Source organism: Lissotriton helveticus, chromosome 1_2, assembly GCF_964261635.1.
Source record: "Lissotriton helveticus chromosome 1_2, aLisHel1.1, whole genome shotgun sequence".
In the NCBI taxonomy this organism is placed as follows: Eukaryota; Metazoa; Chordata; class Amphibia; order Caudata; family Salamandridae; genus Lissotriton; species Lissotriton helveticus.
The window spans coordinates 97,371,330-97,393,304 of record NC_136058.1 but is presented as its reverse complement, the minus strand read 5'-3'; the positions used below and the strand labels follow the sequence as shown (position 1 = coordinate 97,393,304).

Below are 21,975 nucleotides of genomic sequence, written 5' to 3'. Positions count from 1 at the left end.
TCTGTCTCTAAAATGTTTTGGCAATTGTTTTCTCCATGATTGGCATATTTGATTTATTAATAAGTCCCTAGTACCATGCACTGTGTGTGCCCAGGGCCTGTAAATCAAATGCTACTAGTGGGCCTGCAGCACTGCTTGTGACACCCACATGAGTAGCCTTTCAAACCTGTCCCAGGCCTGCACTGCTGGACCTGTGTGTGCAGTTGTAAACGGTCATGTCGACCTGGCCAGTTCACCTACTTGCCGGGTCTAAACCTTCTCTTTAACTACATGCACATCACCCCTAAGGTCGGCCTTAGGTAGTCCCAGGGGAAGGGTGCGACTTATTTAAAAGGTAGGACATGTACTGTGAAGTTTTACATGTCCCGGTTGTAACAAAACTGCTAAATTCGTTTTTCACTACAGCAAGTCTGATCTTTCCCATAGGTTAGCATTGGAGCGGCCTTGTACCATCTTACCGTGTATCATCCGACTTGGAGCAGATAGAAATTTGGAGTTTGGTGTTTGTAGACACAATATAAAAACACATCTTTTAGCGAATTTGGTTTTTAAGTTGCAGGTCTGAAAATGCCACTTTTTAAAAAGTTGGTATTTTCATACTTGACCATTTTATGCCTCTGCCTGTCCATAGAATACACTTCTGGGATGGATGACAGTTAAGCTTTGTGAATTCATTCTAGACAGTCACACAAAGGGAGCTGAGGGTGCCCTGCATATCCTGATGGTCCATCACCAGGCAGATGAGCCTTCCTGAGCTAAAGTGGTGGGAGTAGCTGACACTTGTACCTGAATAGGGCTGTGCCTGTCCCCACACAAAGCACTGCCTACCACTTTATTGTGTCTGGAGCCACGGTCAGGAAGGGCAGGTTTATGTGCACTACAACGACCTTTCTTTGAAGTCATCCTACTTCAAAGGTCGAAATTGGTATAAGTACTGGACCTCTGATACCATATACTCAGAACACTTATAGACTGAGTACTTTCAGCCAGGAAGAAGAGCTGTCATGTTGCAAGGAAGGACTGCCACTTTGCTGCTTGCTTTGACACTTGCTTTGCTGACCTGCTGCTTCTTGTCTGGGAAAGAGGACTAGACATTACTCTCTACCTTCTGCTTTCTAAGGTTCTCCAAGGGCTTCACTGAGCTTGACTCCTGCTGCTTAAGTCTGGGAGACATCAAGATGTCACATACAACATGCTATCAGCACTTGGGCTTCTCTGATGTGAGTCCTGGCCCGTCAAGTGGTCCCAAATCCAGTTCTGAGCCCTTGGAGGTGAATTTGGTGCTGCAACCAAAAACGGACTCATTGACTCCAAATTGTCAGTTTGGAACTGGCGCATCCCTGCGAAAAAGACACATTGCCCCTGCCTTCACCAAAGCCATGCACACTGCTTGCTGAGGGCATGGCTCAATGACCTAGACTTTCAACGCAGCCCCGACTTTGTCGCAGTGTTTCCGAAGAGCTGCTGCTGCAGGAGTCTCAGACACTGGCAATGTCAGTTGTGCACTGTCCCGACTCCGACACATTCTCTTTCCACCGGCGGATCACTTTCAGCCAACCTGTTCAACTTCAACGTCACTGAATTGAAGCAATGGGCTCTTGACAGCAACACATCCTCACCACCATCACCTTTCGGAGCCGAGGCCTCGCACCAGCAACCGACTCATCACCTCCTCTGTGCCACGCTTCAACCCAGGTGTTAAAGCTCAATGACCCTGCACCCCTTTCAGGAACAAACGCATCACCTGCATCCCCGACACCTCACCTCACCTCCTCTGTGTTGCACATCTTTTTTGTTTTCCGATGCATCCGAGGTACTCTAAGGGGTTGTGCATGATTTCTGTATCTGGAGACTACAAACTAGCATAGCATTATCCAGCAGGGCAGAAGTATTTCATGAAGTGTATGTTTGAATATAATCTCTGAGGATGATGATTATGTTTTGCTAGAGACTTTATCCAAGAAGGAAAGTTAATTTGAATACTTACCAAGACGAAGTCTGTACTCAAACCAGTTGCCGAGATCTTAAAAGACCAAGTGAAAGCAAGGGTACTTATTCGACGAGTGGACATGCACTATAAACTTTTCCCCTTAGACCCATTGTACATATGTGGACACCCTTCTCATGACTGTTGTTACTATCCATAGAAAAAAGGGCTTCAGAAAGTCAATGCACTGATGCTGAAGTGAAAGTCATGGCTGTAGGGAATGCCAATCACTAGAAGGCTAGAGGGCTGTTAACTAAGTAGGGTACTCTCTCAGGACAAATGGACAACTAAAATGAGATAGAGGATCGCCTGCAACATCTCCCAAAGGATTGCAAAAAGAGAGGTGATGAATTAGTGGGAGAAGGTAAAATAATATCTAATGGAAAAATTAGGTGTGCACTGGATGCTGCAAACTCCCCTTGGAGTGGTGTAAACTCAGCTGCCGTTTTACTCAGACATGCATGGCTGCACATTTCAGGATTCCAACCCCGAGGTAAGACAGTAACTACTTAACATGCCATATGACAGTGAGCATTTATTCCCCACAGGCCGATTAAATGCTAGAAAAGATTTAAAGATACTGAGACCGCAAAGGCCACGGGGGCATTGCAGACCATAAATCCATGCCAATCCTTTTGTAAGCAGCAAGCAAGGGGGTAATGTCAAAGCGTCCACCTCCGAACAGGTACGGATTTACCAAAGGCAAAAACATGCATATCACTAAGAAGGTGGTAGAGGCTACAGTAGAGGAGCCTATGAATGCAACGTAGCCAAGGGAAGGGTTAGAGGTATGCCTGCAAAATTTGCCTCAAACAGTAAGCCTTTACTCTTTCTATCTCCCCCCCCTCCCCCGATATTCAAATCCTGTCCTGGGCAGATTTGAAGAGTTCTTGATAGATTGGCGTGACATCACTTCCAATCAACAAGTGCTGCCATCATTGAGCATGGTTATTGTCTCGAATTCACCGCAATCCCACTAAACCGAACTCCTCACATACACACTATAAGCCCTCAGCACTTACACAATCTCAAGGAAGAGGTAAAAGTGCTCTTTGTGGGGGGGGTTGATCGAGCCAGTTACGAAGCAGCATCCAGGCAGGGGGTTGTACTCCTTGTACCTTCTTATTCCAAAGACTGAACACACTGGCCAATCTCAGACCTTGGGCCTCTCAACAGTTGCATCCTGTCATAACATTTGCATATGGTCACAGTACAGGATGTCATACAACCCACCACTCTTAAAGGAAGATGACTTCATGGTAGCTCTTAACACAAAGGGCGCACACTTTCACACTACCATTTACTCACAACGTACTGCAGATAGTGGCAGTGAGATAATTGGATGCATTATCAATTCGAGGTTCTAAAGTTTGTGGTCACCACAGATCCAGGAGCATACACAGAATGCCTAGCTATAGTAGCCATTCATCTAAGGAGACAAAGCCTTTATGGCTTCACTTATCTGGACGATTGGCTGATAAAGAGTACAGACAAACACAAGTGTATGAAAGATACACAAGACACAATCTATGCTCTCCATAGGCTAGGATTTATAATCAACATAACAAAATCCGACCTACTGCTACTTAAGCTTCAACCTTATGTAACAGTGATTCTCAAATTGGTTATAGACAAAATCTACCCCAATCCACAACGGGTTCTGAACTTCCAGAACCAATAGGCTCTTTTCAGCAACATAGTCATATGCCAGTCAGGATGGTAATGTGTCTCCTAAGTAGGACTGCATAGCCATTATCCCACATGCCAGACTGCATATGTGCCCAGTACAGGAGTGTCTTGCGTCATAGTGGTCACAATTGGAGGGTTGTTTGATGGAACTAGTGTTGATTCAGCCCAGGATCTATCACGGTCTACAATGGTGGAACAATGACATGTTGCAGGGCAGAACTTGTATGGATCCTATACTGGAGCTGACCATCACTACAAACTCATCACTCGCAGGTTAAATGGCACACATGATGGACATTATGGTATAATGATCGTAGACAGCTCATCAAAAGACTTTCCACATCAATTTATTGGAACTACCAGCAATACAACCAGCTCTGAAATCATTCATCAAGAATATTCTGCTACAGAGTAGTTCTCATAAAAGCAGCCAACTTGACGGGCATGTACTACCTAGAGAAACAGGAAGGCGCTAACTTTCTCAAGGTATCCCAGTTAGCACAGAGTTTATTGGATTGGGCAATTCGCCATCCCATTTACCTCTTGGCAGAGTAATTCCCATGAGTGAACAGCGACTTTACCAACCAACTTCTTAAGCAGGACGTAGCAAACAATCCACAAATGGGAACTCCCCCCACAAGTCCTACTGCCATAATTCGCACTTTGGAGAACACAAGACATGAATATATTGGCCACCGAGCAGAACGCTAAATGCTAAAACTTTGCCTCCAGTTTTTAGCACCCACTGTCCATACATGTTAGAAATCGGAGTCTGTAGTTGGCAGAGGTATGCATCTTGTCCAAGTAGGTGAGGCGGCATCAGCAGTGAGGTGTCTGAGTTCGGGAAGTCACCCACGTCTGTTATCACCTCTGCTATGATGAGATGCAGGTGCTGGCGGTGACAGGCATTGGTGCAAGCTCTGGCATCGAGGAGGCTGATAACTTTCAGGAGTCAGCGGACAACAGAGCTGTGGTGCAGACGGGGCGGATGGCATGCGCTTCACGAGCAGTATCCACAGCCTCCGTGGCACTGGGGGCCACGCTGCACCAACCATATGATTCCAAGGGCCCAGGAACTGGAATGGGCACCCTTTGGCAATTGGGAGTCCAGCAGTGGAGTCCAGGTATGGTTTAGCAAGTTGCAGGTGAAGTCTATATCCCTGAGACTTCAGAAAAGGAAGCAAGCTCTACTTCAAGCCCTTGGAAAATCTTCTTAAGGAGGATACCATCGCAAGTCAAAAGTCCAGTCCTTTCCACTGCCCAAAGACCGAAGCAGCAACTGCAGGCCAACCCGACAATGCAACACACAGCAAAGGGGCAGTTCTCCTCTTGACCACTCTTCAGCTCTTCTTCTTGGCAGGCTCCTCTTAGTTCAGAAGTAAACAAAATTGCTGGGGTTTTAGGTATAATATTCATACCCCATTTTCTTTGTAGCTTTTGTTTCCAGAGTCTCTGAGCTCAATAAAAACCAGTTCTGTCCTCCGTGGTCCAGCTTCACTACAGCATTGTGCAGAGCAGACACAGCCTATTCAGGTATTAGTGAAAACTCCTCCCACCACACTAGATGCAGAACGGTCTATTCAACCTGGCTATGAGTCACCTAGGAAAGGCAGGACACATCTCAACCCCCCCTTGTGACTGTCCAGAATGAATGCACATCCCCATCTCCTGTCCATTCAAAACCAGACTATGAATACACAAACGGGCAGAGCTACACAACCTGGTTAAACCAGAAAGATCCCACTTTCTTAAAGTGTATATAGCAACAATTTCTCAATCGGATTCAGTAAAACGGCAGGTATATATGTATGTACAAGACATTACACAAAGCACAGGCAAAGAAAGAGAGACTCTGAATTTTTGATTTTTGGAAAGTGCATATAGCATCATATATTTTTAGGAGCACATTTTATGAGACCGTTAAAGCAGCACTGTAGGCATAGAATGTGATGGCAACCCAAGGGGGCTTTGTGCACTAGGTGATAGTGAAGCAAAGAGTGACGGCACAAGTAACAGGTGGGTGAACACAGCGAAGGACGAAAATTCTGAGTCTCTTTCTTTACCTGTGCTTTGTGTAATGTCTTGTAAATACATATATACCTGCCGTTTTACTGCTGAATCTGATTGAGAAATTGTTGCAATATACACATATGTACACCCAGATCTCAATCTGGTCTACGGGTTGTACTCCTGTCGCCTTGCCCCACTTTCTAAAAGTGGCATTTTCGAATACAATTTAAGTCACCTTTCCTAAAAGGTGTGGTATTAAATTCTGAGTTCGGAGACCCTAAACTCTAAATCTCCAGCTGTTCCCAATTGAAAGTTACACTTGTAAAATGTTACAAGGCAGCTCCAGTAATAGCCTGTGGAAAAGATAGGCCTTGTAATAATGAAAAAAATGAAATTTCACAATCGGGACATGAAAAACACACCAGCATATATCCTAACTTTCACATACACTGCACCCTACGCATGGGAGTTTCTTAAGCCTACCTCAGGGGTGTCTTACATATAAGAAAAGGGAAGTTTAAGGCCTGGCAAGTTGATGCACTTGCCAGGTCGACATAGCAGTTAAAAACTGCACGTGCAGACATTGCAGTGGCAGGTCTGAGACACATTTATAAGGCTACTGCTGTATGGCACAATCAATGTTACAGGCTCACTAGTAGCATTTGATGTACAGACCAGTAAGTTACACAGGGACCCCTTGCACTTTGACACTGATCTGCAGTTGCAAAGTGCCCAAAGCATCTAATACAGCAAAAAATGAAATCCGGTACACTGTCAAAAATACAGGAGTTAGAGGCAAAAAGTCAGGGGAAACCATCTCAAGGATGCCAGTTGTAACAATGCACTATTGATGAATTGGTCAGGGATTTTTGCCTATCCTTTCCACTCTCCCACTAATAACGTGGTGCGGAAGCTCAGATGCCTCTCACCATAATTCTAATAGACACCATTTGGGCAAGACTGACATGGTACACAACTCTACTAGTGTTATCTGTAGTCCCTCACAAGAGGCTTCCCAGCAGACCACACCTTCTCGCACAGGACCAAGAGAGATACAGACCTCCCGAACTCCCAGACCGCTCAATCTGACTTAGTTTGGTTACCTAAAATTCTGATTGTAATGTATAAACATCCTCAAGAAGACCTATCTTTAGGGCATGTTTTGCAGCTAAGTGGAAGAGATGTATCCACCACTGTAGTACATAGCACATTGATCCCTTACAGCCTACAGTAAAAACCTAGTTCGAAACAGCAGGGCTAGCTTACATGTCTACATGACTGCACTTAGCAGCTAATTATGCATATCTACAGCACAGGGAACAGTCACTCTTCAAATTTCCAGTTAAAGCATTCATGGAGGGTTTTAAGAGTAATGTCTTCAATTTCACCTCCCTGCTCCAATATGGAATCTTAATGTGGTACTACCCATACTTATGGGTCCCCCTTTCGAATATTTACACTCGTGTCCACATTTCCTCTCATGGAAAGGTGCTTTCTTGGTAGCAATAATTTCCTTAATAAGTTAGGTTCTTCCTGAGTCAGGGCATGTATTTTACTTTCTTTCTGGTACACCAAGATAGGGTTGACCTTGGAACCATCCCAACATTTTTGCCACAAGCAGTGTCCTCTCTTCACTTGAACCAAACCATTGGGAAACCAGTTTTCTTTCCCAGTCCAGACTCTGTTGCTGAAAGATCTTCGTACAGTAAATGGAAAAAGAGCACTAATGTATTACATTGACGGAACAAAATCCTTCTGTTAAAAACACTTGGTTGTTGCCTTCACAAAACCTAGGAAGTCGCATGCAATATCTAAGGGCACTATCGCTAGATTTATAGTTAGATGCATCCAATCTCATTGACTCAAGACAGGAAGGACATTACCAGTTCAATTAAAACTGCACTCCGCTATAGAAAGGATGCTTCAATGGCTTTTCTGGGTAACTTTACCATATCGGACATCTGTAATGCAGCCACATGGTTAAGTCCACACATTTACCAAACACTACCATGTGTATGTCCTAGCACGCCAACTAGCATGTGTTAGACCATACTCCGAACTTTATTTAAAACATCTGCACAATCCAGTGATTAGCCACCACTATGGGGCATCTATTCATATCATGTAGTGCTGTAGATTCACATGCATGCACCCACTCACTTCCCCAGAAGTCACTGGTTGTCTTGGATATTGATTTTTATGATGTTGATATATTATGCATATTTTCTTTATTTACACAGAGAATGTATGGTCAGCATTATGTATTTCTAGCTCCCCTAACATATGCACTCGATATGCTAAAAATAATCTAACAGTGGAGCTGATGACCATGCAAGGAGAGGAGGAGCCACAATACCTCATGAATTGAAAGACTTTCAAGAAAAACAACTGCAAATGTTTGAGCCCAACACTAGAACCTAGGAGCATGCACAACATGTGAATCTACAGCACTACATGCTACAAATAGATGTCTGCCTTGCTTGTTTGGAATCACTGTTATAGGATTTCAACTACCTCAACAATGATTATTTTCTTTCAATTCCTTGTATTAACTATAGATATTATTCCTTGCTTATGTGTATGTTAAATACCTATACCACATGATCTGCATCTGAAGAAGGTTGTAATATTTACTCGTATAACCATCAAGGTTACAATCATTCTAGTTGAAAAGGGATTTCTTTGTTTTTGAACTGTGTGTGTGTTAGTGTGTGTATGTATGTATGTATGTATGTATATATATATATATATATATATATATATATATATATATATCTATATCCGTTCACCACACCTACTGATCGGCTCTGGACGCTGGTCCAACAACGCAGGTACAGACCACAGCAACGCTTCAAAGATTATTTTCAGGTAGTTTTATTGCTCCCAAGTCTCCAGCATGACGCGTTTCGGCTACAACATGGTAGCCTTGATCACATGACCAAAAGGAACCAATACTCGTGCTTAAATACAGTGCAAAAACAGATTGGCGCCACGGAAGTAATAGTCAACATAAAAGACATACTTCCGCTTCCTCTCCGAAAAAAAAAACCCAATGATAAATGAATAAATAAATTCGATCTTATTAAAATCCATGATTCATCTATATACAATTCATAAAACTATTCTACCATGAATGGTACATCGGAGGCAACATTTACAATCATGTAAACTCAATTACGAACAGTCTTCTACAAAATTGTTTTGCTGATCCAAATATTAGTCAATGGCTCAATCTAGAAAAAAAAGTGCAAGTGCCAACCTAAATACAGTGAAAAATCGTGAGAATATAACACAGTGCAATTCCTAATCATGGATTAGGATTAAAAAATTATTAAGAAGAAGCAACAGGTCGGACGGCACGTAAAACCCTTCATTATGAAGTTTAAATGATAAGGGGCCACGTAATTTTAAACCAAATATAAGGCATGGGGAAAATGATACAACAGATTTCAAACATTATGGCATAGTGCCCTAATTGTATCAGTCATGGATGCCAGGATAGAAACTGTCCGTCCACAGTACAGCTAAATTTATAAAATCGGATGGCTGAGAATGTGATGGGATAAAATCCCGAGACCATACCAAATGGATTATTCAGAGAACAGGGACACAATATACTACACCCCACAAAATAACTAAGATTTAAACTCATGTTGGAATGGGACAAGGTATACATCAGGAAAACCATATGATGACCGGAAATGATGAAAACAATGGGAGGAACAAACAAGGTCATTAAGGATATCAAAAAATAGAAATACACAGCAGTTTGATACCAAGCATGATCATAGAAAACAGTGTAAATCCTCCCCTGTGTTCATCCTGTTCGGAATCCTGGTGTCTAAAAGCAAAATATATTTACTTTCCAGTTGTCTAAGAGTTTTTTTCCATATTGCCTCCCCTGATGTTCTTGGGTACAGCGTCAATGATAAAGTATTGAAGGTCATTGAGATTCTTTTTGTGGACCAGTTCGAAGTGGCGAGCCACAGGATAATTTTTGTCTGAATAAACTATGGCTCTAAGGTGCTGCAGGATACGGTTGAAAGCCTGTAGTTTGGTGCTACCAATGTACTTGAGTCCACAAGTACATTGGAGCACGTAAACCGCAAAATCAGTGCGACAGGTGAAATGATTCCTGATCTTAATGGGTTTAGAGTCAAATGCTGAATGGAATTCACTGGTATTGATACCAAACTTACATGCTCTGCATGAGATGCATTTGAAAAAACCACATTTATCTGATAACCTGTTGATTTTAGAGATTACCTCTGGACTAGATTTAACCAAAGCATCCCTCATTGAGGGAGCTCTTTTAAAGACAACAGAGGGTTCATCTGGTATCAGAGGAGCTAAACTGATGTCAGTTTTAAGCAAAGACCAATGTTGTTTCAGTATCCCTCTTACCTTCCTCTCATCATCATTAAAGGTGGTTATCAGACTGATGTTACTGCCTGAAACCAATTCCCTTACATTCGTGGCTGACTGAGTGATATTGGCTGCGATAGAAGAAAAATAATTCTCTCTGTTAAATTCATTAGCCCTGTTTCTTGCTTCTTGTAGCAGAGAGGGTTGATAGCCACGGTCACAGAATCTAGTGAATGCATCATTTTGACACCTCGCCAAATCCAACTCAGAACTACATATCCTACGCATCCTCAAAAATTCCCCATAGGGGATACTTCTAATGAGGTGGTGGGGATGCGAACTGCTAGCATGCAGTATCGCATTACCCGCTGTTGCTTTTCTATGGAGTCTGGTCTGAAGTGTACCCTCCGAAACATAGATTTCTACATCGAGGAATTGAATCTTTTTAGTGCTGATTTGAGAGGTGGATTGTAAATTTAGTTGGTTCTCATGAATTTTATTTACAAATTCTGTGGCTGATTCCACCGAACCATTCCAAATCATGCAGATATCATCTATGAAGCACCAAAAGTGTACAACACAATTAGGGAAAGCGCTAGCGAGAGTGCCCATGAGGACATGCTCCTCCCACCACCCTACATGTGAACATGCATAGGTAGGGGAGAAGCATGCCCCCATAGCCACTCCTCTCAACTGCTGATAAACCTCTTTATTAAATAAAAAGTAGTTGTTATTCAAGCAGATTTCTAACATTCTAAGCAACATGGTGGTGTGTTGACTGTACACAATGCTACGCTTTCCCAAATAAAATTTGACAGCATTCAATCCGTCTGCATGAGAAATACTAGTGTAGAGAGAATTTATGTCTAAAGCAATAAGAACAAATTCTTTTTCCCATTTTACACCATTAATCTTTGAAAGGAAATGACCAGTGTCCTTAATGAAGGATGGTAAGGCTTCCACAAATTCATGCAAAAAATGATCCACATATCTGGAAACAGATTCCAAAAAGCTTCTCTGGGCGGAAATAATTGGGCACCCCGGGACAGGATGGACTTGCTTATGGATTTTGGGGATCAAATAAAAGAAGGGTGTGATAGGAAAGTCATATTTCAGAAACGCATGTTCTTGTTTGCTTAGTAAACCCTCGCGTTTCCATTGATTGAGCTCCTTATGAACATTGTCCTTAAGACACTTAATGTCATTGAAACTGCTTTTTCTATAACACAAAGGATCATTGAGGTGTTTTGCTGCCTCATCCAAGTAAAAGTTACGAGGCCAAATAACAGTATTCCCACCCTTGTCCGCTTTGTTAATTATCAGATTTGAGTTGCATCTTAATTTCTTAATCAGATTATTATACTGTTTTTCCATGTATCTGATTCTCTTATTCCTGCGTGAGATCGTATGCTGTAATCCCTTAAGATCTTCAACCACTATGTCACAGAATGCATCGATGTTATCCTTGGGCATCACGGGACAAAAGGTTGAGGGAGGTTTGAACTTAGTTGCACAAGATCGATTCATAGGATGCCCATATTGGATAGGTTTTCCTGAGTAGTGCCTGGTTCAAAATCCTCTTCACGTGCCAGTTCATGTGCAACTTTAAGGGCCTTAGTATCTGAAATTTGGAACATATTGGAAGGTTGAGAATTATCAACAATATCCGCTGCCCGTACCTGAGCATTGGAGAGTTTGAAATGCTTCCTCAATTTGAGTTTACGAATAAACTTAAAAACATCAACCCGTGTTTGCACATAATTGAAAGAGTTTTTTGGACAGTATGAAAGCCCTAAAGAGAGGAGCTGTGTCTCTGCTGTAGTAAGCGTTGTGTCTGAAAGATTAATCACAGTGTTGTTAACCGAGCACATGGAGTCGTACTCAAAAGATGGATCTGACTCATTTTCCACAGTTAGATTTTCGCCCTCTGCCCTTTGGACCGTGGAAACCGAAAGAGTAGTTAGCACTTTTTTTCCCTTTCCCTCTGCCTCTCTTTACGAAGCCTGTCCCTCCTGAGTTTCCTCCTTGCACAGCGTTTTTTGTTGTTTGATTTTCGTTTATTTTCCGCTGTTGCCGAGTCAGTGGTCGCAGTGTCTTGAATCTGTCCTCTACGAGAAAACCCAGTTCTTTGGAGGGGGTATATTTAGTGAGTGTGTATATATATATATATTCACTGAAAAAACCAAACGTTACAGGGACATTCTAGTTGGGCTCAGATTTCACTTGTATAAAACCATAGAAATTCAGCAAGTATAGTTACCTGAGATAACTGTAACTTGCGCTCCTGCAATGCATTGCTTATGACCTCACATATTACATCCTTCATGACTTGGTCCATGAGATCACTGATGACCTCTCAAATGACATCACTGATTACATCATCACTTGAGTGTAAATGTTTTTAAGAGTTTATGGTTGTTAAACATGCTTACTAACCTACTACAAAAGTTAGATTAGTATATTAGGTGTACTACTATTGAGTGACACTACTTCTAACATATATTATGTGAGTGGATGTGTGACTGTATGTATCCTTGTGTTCATGGTGTGTGATCGGCTGTATGTGTGAATAAGTAGGTGAGTGAGAAGCTGTTAGTGTGCTGTTTTTTGTGACTGAGTGGGGTTGTCAGTGGCTGTTTGGGTGAGTGAGTAGCAGTGTGATTGACTCTAAGAGTGTGTGAATGGATGTGCAGTGACTGTATGGGTGTCTGTATGAGTGGGTGACTGGGTGTGTAAATTGCTGTATGTGTGAGTGAGTGGCTGTTTAAGTGGGTATTTGGTTAAGTGAATTGCAATATTGGAGATTGAGTGTATGTATGAATGGCTGTATGGGTGAGTGAGTGGATGTGAGTGCTTGTATGGATTTGTGAATGGGTATGTAAGTGGTTGTGTGGGTGCTTGTATGGGTGAGTGGCCGTGTTGAGGGGCTGCATGTGAGTGAGTGGATGTGTGAGTAGCTGTATTGGTGAGTGGCTATGCGACTGGCTGTACGGCGAGTGATTAGTTGTATGAGTGGCTTTATGGGTGAGTGAATGGTTGTGTGAGTGGGTGCGAGAGTGGCTCTATGGAGGAGTGATGAGTGGGTGGGTGAGTACTGGTATGGGTCTGGAAATGGGCACTAAAATATACTAAAAATGACTCTTGTTTACCTGTAATGTATTGACTGAGATATAAAAGCTAAACACCCATTTGTGAGTGCTTTAATCCCTTGCAGCCTAGCATTAGTGTGACCGTGGATGGCTACATTTTTCACTCCATTGGGGTGACCTCTGACATACCGTTCTCCCCTGCCCCCACCCCCTTTTGTGCTACTTTTTCACTTTGTGCCAGCACTGTCTCTCTTGCCATTTTGCGGGGTGGGGGCAGGGGGTGTTCGTTTTCATTATTATTTTAAAAATCTCACCTGCTGGTTTCTTTTTTTGTTGTTGTTGTTACCCTGTACCCTGGGGGTTTCCCACCTTTCTGTCTGCATCTTCTGCTCAGCACCTCTTACCTTACAACCCTCACATTTTTCAGTCTGTATTTGGGCTGTGGACTCTCTCTGCCATACAAGCCTACACCATAACCAGCGATGACCGTGGCTGCATAATACATCCTTTACTTAGCAGGTCATGGGAATTATTTCATTTACTTGTTTCTGCAACACACAGGAAAAGCCCTAGCTGGAAATGTGTTTTAGTTCGACTCAGTGAGCCAAGAGCCTCAGCCACCACTGCAGGCTGGAGCAGGCACTCTTAAGCCCCTTGATGTGCAAGGCTTGGACCCCTACGTAAGCGTGACGTGTTTGTTATGTGCTCAAGTGATAGATGACATGGGCATTGCTTTTAAGCTGCATAAGGCAAGATGTGTGGATCAAATATTGCAAGAATAATTCGCTTGTCTGTGCGCATGCGTGAACTATTGTTGGCATCTTTTAAGTTGCAGACGAGTCCATTACAGGTGAAAATGTTCCACTCCATCTGTGAACTGTTATTTAGATTAGAAAAAAAACTGGTTTCTTTAGAAAGCAACATCTTGCTTTGTTTAAACGCTAGACTGTCAGAAAACTGCACATGAGAATTGTGTATGACCTTCTCTGTTACATGTCTATACTGAATCTGACCATTGATTTGCAAATACACATTAGTGATGGGACCATATGTGAAGAAGATCCTGTGTGAAGAGCTGGGGTCGCCTGCAAACTCCGCTGTGAACTGCACGCCATTGGAGGACTTCGGTGGACACCACCCGGACCCCAACCTGACCTATGCCGCGGACCTCGTCGAGACCATGAAGACGGGGGAGCATGACTTCGGAGCGGCCTTTGACGGGGATGGGGTAAGACCACAGCCTGCCTTTCACACCTCCTCGTGCAAGGTAGCTAGCAATGCACTGTTCACCTCTCTCGTAGAAGACAGCTGTTTGCGTTCCACATCCCTGTGTAGGATAGAAGTACGTTAGAAACCTCCCTGTGTGAGGCAGTTCTATTCTTTTTACATCTCCCTGTGTAAGACAGCCTTGCAGCTACCGCCTCTCCCTGTGTAAAATAATAATGCACCGTTCACGTCTCCCTGTGCAAATAAGATAGTTGTATGCCTTTCCCGTCTCCCTATGCAAATACGGGCGCAGAAATGTTTTCACAATTCCCTGTGCAAATAAGACCGTAGTGGCTCTTTCACATCTCACTGTGCAAATAAGGCACCATTATAACTTTCAACATTCCCCGTGTAAGACCACCGCACTCTTTGTCACATCTCACTGTGCAACAAAGGCATCAGTACCTTTCACATCTCCTGTGCCAGTAAGACAGCAGTACCTTTTACGTCTCCTCCTGTGCAACCAAGGCAGCATGATGCATTTCTCATCTCTTGTGTAAGACAGTAGCATGCCCTTCACTTGTCTTGTGTAAGACCGCAGCAGTACCTTTCACATCTTGTGTGCAAGCAAAGCAGCAGTATGCTGTCACTTTTCTTCTGTTAGACAGCAGTATGCCTTTCACATCTCTCGTTGTAGACCGCAGCATGCCTTCCACTTTTCATGTGCAAGGAAGCAGTACCTTTCACATCTTCTGAGCAAGCAAGGCAGCAGTATGCTGTTCAAATGTGTAAGACATCAGCAGTATCTTTCTCTCGTGTGTGAGACAACAGCATGCCTTTCACATCTCTTGTGTGAGACAACCGAATGCCTTTCACATCTCTTGTGTAAGACAGCAGCCGTACTTTTCACATCTCTTGTGTAAGACAGCAGCAGTACCTTTCACATCTCTTGTGTAAGACAGCAGCTGTACCGTTGACATCTCTTGTGTAAGACAGCAGCGGTACCTTTCACATCTCTTGTGTAAGACAGCAGTGGTACCTTTCACATCTCTTGTGTAAGACCGCAGCAGTACCTTTCACATCTCTTGTGTAAGACAGCAGCAGTACCTGTCACATCTCTTGTGTAAGACAGCAGCAGTACCTTTCACATCTCTTGTGTAATCAATCAATCAATCATGCCATTTGTATAGCGCACTACTCACCCGGGAGGGTCTCAAGGCGCTTGGGGGGAGGGATATGCTACTGCTCGAACAGCCAGGTCTTGAGTTGTTTCCTGAAGGCGAGATGGTCCTGGGTCAGCCGAAGGTGGATGGGGAGGGAGTTCCAAGTCTTGGCAGCCAGGTAAGAGAAGGATCTTCCTCCGGCGGTGGCTCTTCGGATGCGTGGTATGGCTGCGAGGGCGAGGCTGGTGGACCGTAGCTGGCGGGTGGGCGTGTAGAAGGTCAGGCGGTCGTTGAGGTACTTGGGGCCCAGGTCGTGGAGAGACTTGTGTGCGTGGGTGAGGAGCCGGAACGTGATCCTCTTGTCGACGGGGAGCCAGTGCAGGTTCCTCAGGTGGCTGGAGATGTGGCTGCGTCGGGGGACATCCAGGATGAGTCGGGCGGAGGCGTTCTGGATGCGCTGGAGTCTTTTCTGTAGCTTGGCTGTGGTTCTGGCGTAGAGGGCGTTTCCGTAGTCCAGTCGGCTGGTGACGAGTGTCTGGGTGACAGTCTTCCTGGTCTCGGTCGGGATCCAGCGGAAGATCTTGCGAAGCATACGCAGGGTGTTGAAGCACGATGAGGAGACGGCGTTGACTTGTCTGGTCATCGAGAGGGAGGGGTCCAGGATGAAGCCCAGGTTGCGTGCGTGGTCGGTTGGCTTGGGTGCGGTGCCCAGGGCTGGGGGCCACCAGGAGTCGTCCCAGGCGGAGGGCGAAGATCCCAGGATGAGGACTTCCGTCTTGTCCGAGTTCAGTTTCAGGCGGCTGTCCTTCATCCACTCGGCGACGTCTTTCATCCCTTCGTGTAGGCAGGTTCTGGCGGTGTCGGGGTCTCTGGTGAGGGAGAGGATCAGCTGGGTGTCGTCGGCGTAAGAGATGATGTTGAGGTTGTGCTGGCGTGCGATGGCTGCGAGAGGTTTCATGTAGATGTTGAAGAGGGTGGGGCTGAGTGAAGATCCTTGCGGGACGCCGCAGATGACTTCGGTGGCCTCGGAGCGAAACGGGGGGAGGCAGACTCTTTGTGTTCTTCCGGCGAGGAACGAGATGATCCACTCCAGTGCCTTCTCTTGGATACCGATGTTGCTGAGGCGCTGGACTAGGGTGCGGTGGCAGACCGTGTCGAACGCAGCGGAGAGCTCCAGGAGGATGAGGGCCACTGTTTCCCCCTTGTCGAGCAGGGTCCGGATGTCATCGGTGGCTGCGATGAGGGCGGTCTCGGTACTGTGGTTGGCTCTGAAGCCGGACTGCGAGGGGTCGAGGGATCCGTTCGTCTCGAGGAAGGCGGTCAGCTGTCTGTTGACGATCTTCTCGATGACTTTAGCAGGAAAAGGGAGGAGCGAGATGGGGCGGAAGTTTTTGAGATCGGTGGGGTCCGCTGTAGGTTTCTTCAGGAGGGCGCTGATCTCGGCGTGCTTCCAGCTCTCCGGGAAGGTGGCGGTGTTGAAGGAGGCGTTGATGATGTTCCGGAGTTGGGGTGCGATGGTGGAGTCGGCCTTGTTGAAGACGTGGTGTGGGCAGGGGTCAGTCGGTGATCCGGAGTGGATGGTGTTCATCGTGCCGGGCTGTGTCTTCGGTGGTCACCGTGGTCCAGGTGCGAAGGGTGGTGGTGGGGGGCGTTGGTTCGACGGTTGGGTGCGTGGGTGGGGCGCCGAAGCTGTTGTGGATGTCTGCGATCTTGCGGTGGAAGAACAAGGCGAGGGAGTCGCAGAGGTCTTGTGACGGAGTGATGTCGTTGGTGCCGGTGCTGGGGTTGGAGAACTCCTTGACGATAGTGAAGAGCTCTTTGCTGTCGTGGGCGTTGTTGTCCAGTCGTTCCTTCAGGGATTTCTTCTTGGTGGTGCGGATGAGCTGGTGGTGCTTGCGGGTAGCGTGTTTGAGGGCGGTCATGTTGTCGGTGGTCCGGTTGAGGAGCCAGGCTTTCTCGAGGGTGCGGCAGGTCTTCTTGGAGTCCTTGAGGTCGTCGGTGAACCAGGATGCCTTCTTGCTTCTGGGTCTGCTGGGAGGGTTCTTTAGTGGTGCGAGGTCGTCGGCGCAGGCGGTCAGCCACTGTGTGAAGTTGCGGGCTGCTTCGTTGGGGTCCGTTGTGTTGGCGGGTGGGCTCTGGCTGAGGGAGGTGGTGAGCTGGTCTGCGGTGATCTTGCTCCAATTCCTGTGAGGTACCTGTTGCGGGTGGTGGTGGGTCGTGGATCTTTTGAAGCTGAAGTGGACGCAGCTGTGGTCGGTCCAGTGGAGTCCGGTGGCGTGGCTGAAGGTGATGTACTTGCTGGAAGAGAAGACGGGATCAAGCGTGTGGCCGGCGTAGTGGGTGGGGGTGTTGACCAGTTGCTTGAGTCTGAGGTTGGCGAGGTTTTACAGCAGGGCGGTGGTGTTGCGGTCCTTGTTGTTCTCCAGGTGGAAGTTGAGGTCCCCGAGGAGGATGTAGTCAGTGGAGGGGAGGGCGTGCGGGCTGATGAAGTCTGTGATGTCTTTGCTGAATTGTGTGCGTGGTCCCGGGGGTCTGTAGACGAGGGTGCCTCTGAGGGTCGTCTTAGGGTCGGTGTGAATCTGGAAGTGGAGATGTTCGGCTGCGGCGAAGGAGTCGTTGGCGTCGGTCGTGATGCGGATGGTTTTCCTGTGGACGATGGCGATGCCACCTCTGGTCTGGTTGATGCGGTCCCTTCTGATGATCTTGTACCCGTCCGGGATGGCGATGGCGGGTGCAGAGGAGGCGTTCATCCAGGTTTCCGTGAGGAAGGCGACGTCCGGTGATGTAGCGTCGAGGAGGTTCCAGAGTTCCACGCCGTGTCTGTGGACGGAGCGGGTGTTGATCAGGATGCACTTGAGGTGGTTGCTGCTGGTGTTTGTCTTGGCGGGTGCGGGGCAGGTTCGGAAGCAGGTGAACTTGCAGGTGAAGGGTCCGTGGGTGCGTCTCGGGGTGGCTCGGTGTAGGAGAGTAGGATCTGCAATCCTATGATCACCCAGATTTTTGCTTTTTGCTTCACTGGTTTACGACTTTCCCGGGCTGTGGGCCTGCTAATCAGACCCACAGCCTAGCTGTTCTCTCTATTCCAAATTGTACCCAGGTACTGAATTGGCACTGGGCCCTCTCTAAGTCCCTGTACCCAGGGCTGAGGTGCACCCAGAAGTCTCCCAGGGGCTGCAGCATGTATTATTATTATTATTAACCAAACAGACACAACTGGCTGCTTGACAGCTGGGGGCAAGGTGGTGTACTCACCCTTTGCTTTAGATATAGTATCCCTATATCTAAACCTAAATGGGCACACAGATCTCCTATCAGTCACTCCTATGGCAGGCCTTGATAATCCTGAAGGCAGAGTGCTTGGAATCGTGTGAGATAGTGCTCTGGCATGAGCTGAGCCTGTCTGCGGCTTTCGGGATCCATCCCTTAGCCGTTTCCATGATATCGCATACCATATACTCTTAAGTGCATTATAATCCTCGCGGTTATATGCCAACTCTGGTATCGCTTTATCAAAACATGTCGAGTAAGGTGTCATACGAATTGGAATACTAACCCCTCACCAATTCTGGCGACGGGGTTAGCATTCCACCCTTCTAGAGGGACACGACATGTATGTAACCTGTAACCCCGGTTAAAGTCAGACATAGCCTTAGCTCCACAAAATGGATGCTGCCACCGAGACACAAGTCTGCCCCCCTGCTGCTGGGAGTCCTCCCAGAGCAGGAGGCAAGGACAAAGGGTTTCCTGTCAGGGGCGGTGCCAGCACCGTCCCAGACAGGATTTTGTGTATCCTAGGTAGGCAGGGCTTTAGAGGAAGGTGACTGCAAGTGGCACCCCGGTGCTCACTGTGCATAGGCCGGCTTGAACCAGTTCCAGGGGCACTCCAGCCCCTGCTCTGGGGAAAAGCCCGGCAAAGGAGAGGGGTTTAACCACCCCCCTCCTGGTCCCACCCATAGGGCAGGACTTAGTCGAGTGCCAGCCCCCTTTTTCAGGATAAAGGTAGGAACTGGCCCCCTTCCAATTTAGATCAATCTTTGAATCCTGAACCGACTTTCTACGAGAGGAACTCAAGACTCTTCCTAAGATTTTCTCCCTTGTGAATAAGGAGTAGTCACCCTGCAGCAGCAGGCACCATCCAAGCATCGCGGTCTGCTGTAAGTCTCTCCTCCGGATCAAGACTGCCCAGCACGACGAGAACCGGCTTCCCTGGCACCTCTGACCTCTACCTACATCATCAGCCCAGCTGTGATCCGTGGGTGTGACGAGACCTCGAGGGACCGGCCATCTTCCAAGACTGCGCGACGCTTGACCAGCACGACTCCCGAGTGACCCTCGACCGAGTGCTTTGGGGTAAGAGAAGCCCCGACCCTGAGCAGCTCCAGCACCGAAGTTCAGCCCCCCTGCATCCACGAGATCTGCGTGGGGCCCTTCTGCTCTTTGCTGCTCACCGCGTTGTCCAGGTCACTTGCCCGTTGGCTAGTGACCCTCTTACGACGCTCCACGACAACAAACACCGCTGATCTGGTTGCTCCAGACTGGCCCTTGCTTCCCTCCGTCAGAGAAGCACCCTGGACCCTCCTGGTCCACTCAAGACGCCATTTTAGGTCCACCGCGTGGGCCTTGCATTTGCCAAGACTTGTTGCCCAATCCTGGGTCCAGCGACGTCAGCAGCAGATACCTTCGTGGGACAGCTCGCACCTCCATCCTGGTCGCCGACAACGCCTCCTGGTCCGAGAGACTGCAGAGCCCAGCAGCGCCCACTCACCTGGTCGAGGTCACTTCGTCCGGTGCCACCCTGGTGCCCACCTATATCACTGGCTAGTGATTCAGAACTTGGTCCCCTCTGCTTTCAGGTCTTCTTCTTCCCTGATCCAGGCTTGGATCACCACGAACTTTCTTCACTGGCCGCCTGCCAGCAACTTCTTTCTTCAGCCTCCTGGTTCTTCAACGAGGGTTTCCGACGTAACTTCAACCCTATGCAGCCGCAGCCCCTGGGCTAGGTAAACCGAGTACTCCGGTGCTCCAGCATAGTCCAACACTCTAAGTGTTCGGATCCACTCTGGTTTTCGACCCACCTAGTCGGGTTCGCCCAAGAACAGTAACTTTGTCTTTGCTAGCCTCCATAGACTTTTTCCCGCCTTACGCGTGAGAGTTCCCACTCTGCACACGACGTCCACAGGCCTCCTGCTACTAATCTAAGGGTTTAGTATTGTAGGCCTAGCGTTTCTAAAGTCTATGAGAATAGTTACTTACCTGCTAGTAATTCGCATTCCACTTTTGTAATATATGGTTTTTCGTGCCCCTCGGGTACTTGTGTAAATTGTGGGACTTAAAGTATTTTCTTAAGAGTTTTGTTATGTGCTTAGCTCCCTGACTCATAAAGAGTTCAGGGTAGTCTTGTTATAAATAAATATCTGTTTATTTTCATAACAACTTGTGTGGTGTCCTTTCACTTGGTGTTCAAGGGGTAATGTGATGGTAAAACAGCTGGCTTAACATGCCCTCTAGAGTCTTAGCCTTAGACTGCTCGTATCCATGCTACTAGGATAGCTGGTCTATAAAGTTGACTTACAACCAATCATCAATAAGGGTTGTCTGGACTGATATATAATGTTCACTATTCTAGTGAGCACTTTGTATCAGGCCAACTTCTCACATTGGTGGCAGCGGTGGGATTTGAGCTTGCTGTTGTTTTACCACACATATCCTAAGAATATCATTTGAAAGATCAAATAAGTACTCAAGGTACATATAACTTAGCTTAGAATACTCTGAGTTCTACTGAACCAGCTGTTGTAGCTCCTAGGGCCTAGCACACCCTAAACTACAACTCTAGCAAGGGATCAGTAGGCAAACAAATAGTGTAGGTAAGTGCACCACTTACACCTCACTAGAAAAGCATGTCTAACCATGGAGAGTCCACTGAGACTCCCCTGGTAAGCATTGACCCTCCACAGGTCACTTCAAGATATGCAGCTCTCAGTTTCCAGGAGATGAGACAAGTGTGTACCTCCAGGAAACTGAAACAGGGGTCTAACCCCACCATTCCCTTTCTGATAGGTCTCTTAGAGACCTATGATGCGAGAAAGATTTCTCAGCTAGATGGGAATATGCCAGCCTTAGAGGGTACCACTGGGGATCCAGACCTCCTTGACACTGATAAAGCAGTTGAGGAGGAGGATCTTGAGGAACTCTCTGGGGATGAGGCAGACAAAGGTCTTGAGGTAGTCAGAAGGCTAACTAGGGCCAACTTAGACTTACTTGGGCTAGGATCTGGGGGACCCCCAGTACTGACCCTAAGTAGGCCTAACCTTGGAGTTAGGAGAGATAGATCTCTTTCTAGGGCCTCCAATAGATCTCTGCACTCTAATGCCTCTTCTCAGAGGAGGAGGAACTCTCCCCAGAGGAGATTGACCTCCCCTCAGAGAATAGAGCATGAAGCTAGGATGAGACCGGCTACTCTGAG

At 46.6% G+C, this 21,975-nt stretch overlaps 1 protein-coding gene across 2 annotated transcripts in view; it reads left to right on the top strand.

The window, feature by feature from the left end:
* Nucleotides 1-21,975, top strand: part of PGM1 (phosphoglucomutase 1) — a 312,492-nt gene that overhangs the window by 147,505 nt on the left and 143,012 nt on the right. For both annotated transcript variants that reach the window (XM_078669278.1, XM_078669270.1), the window contains exon 5: nucleotides 14,178-14,368. In XM_078669278.1, the coding sequence (XP_078525404.1) occupies nucleotides 14,178-14,368 (191 nt within the window). The remainder of the gene's footprint in view (nucleotides 1-14,177; nucleotides 14,369-21,975) is intronic.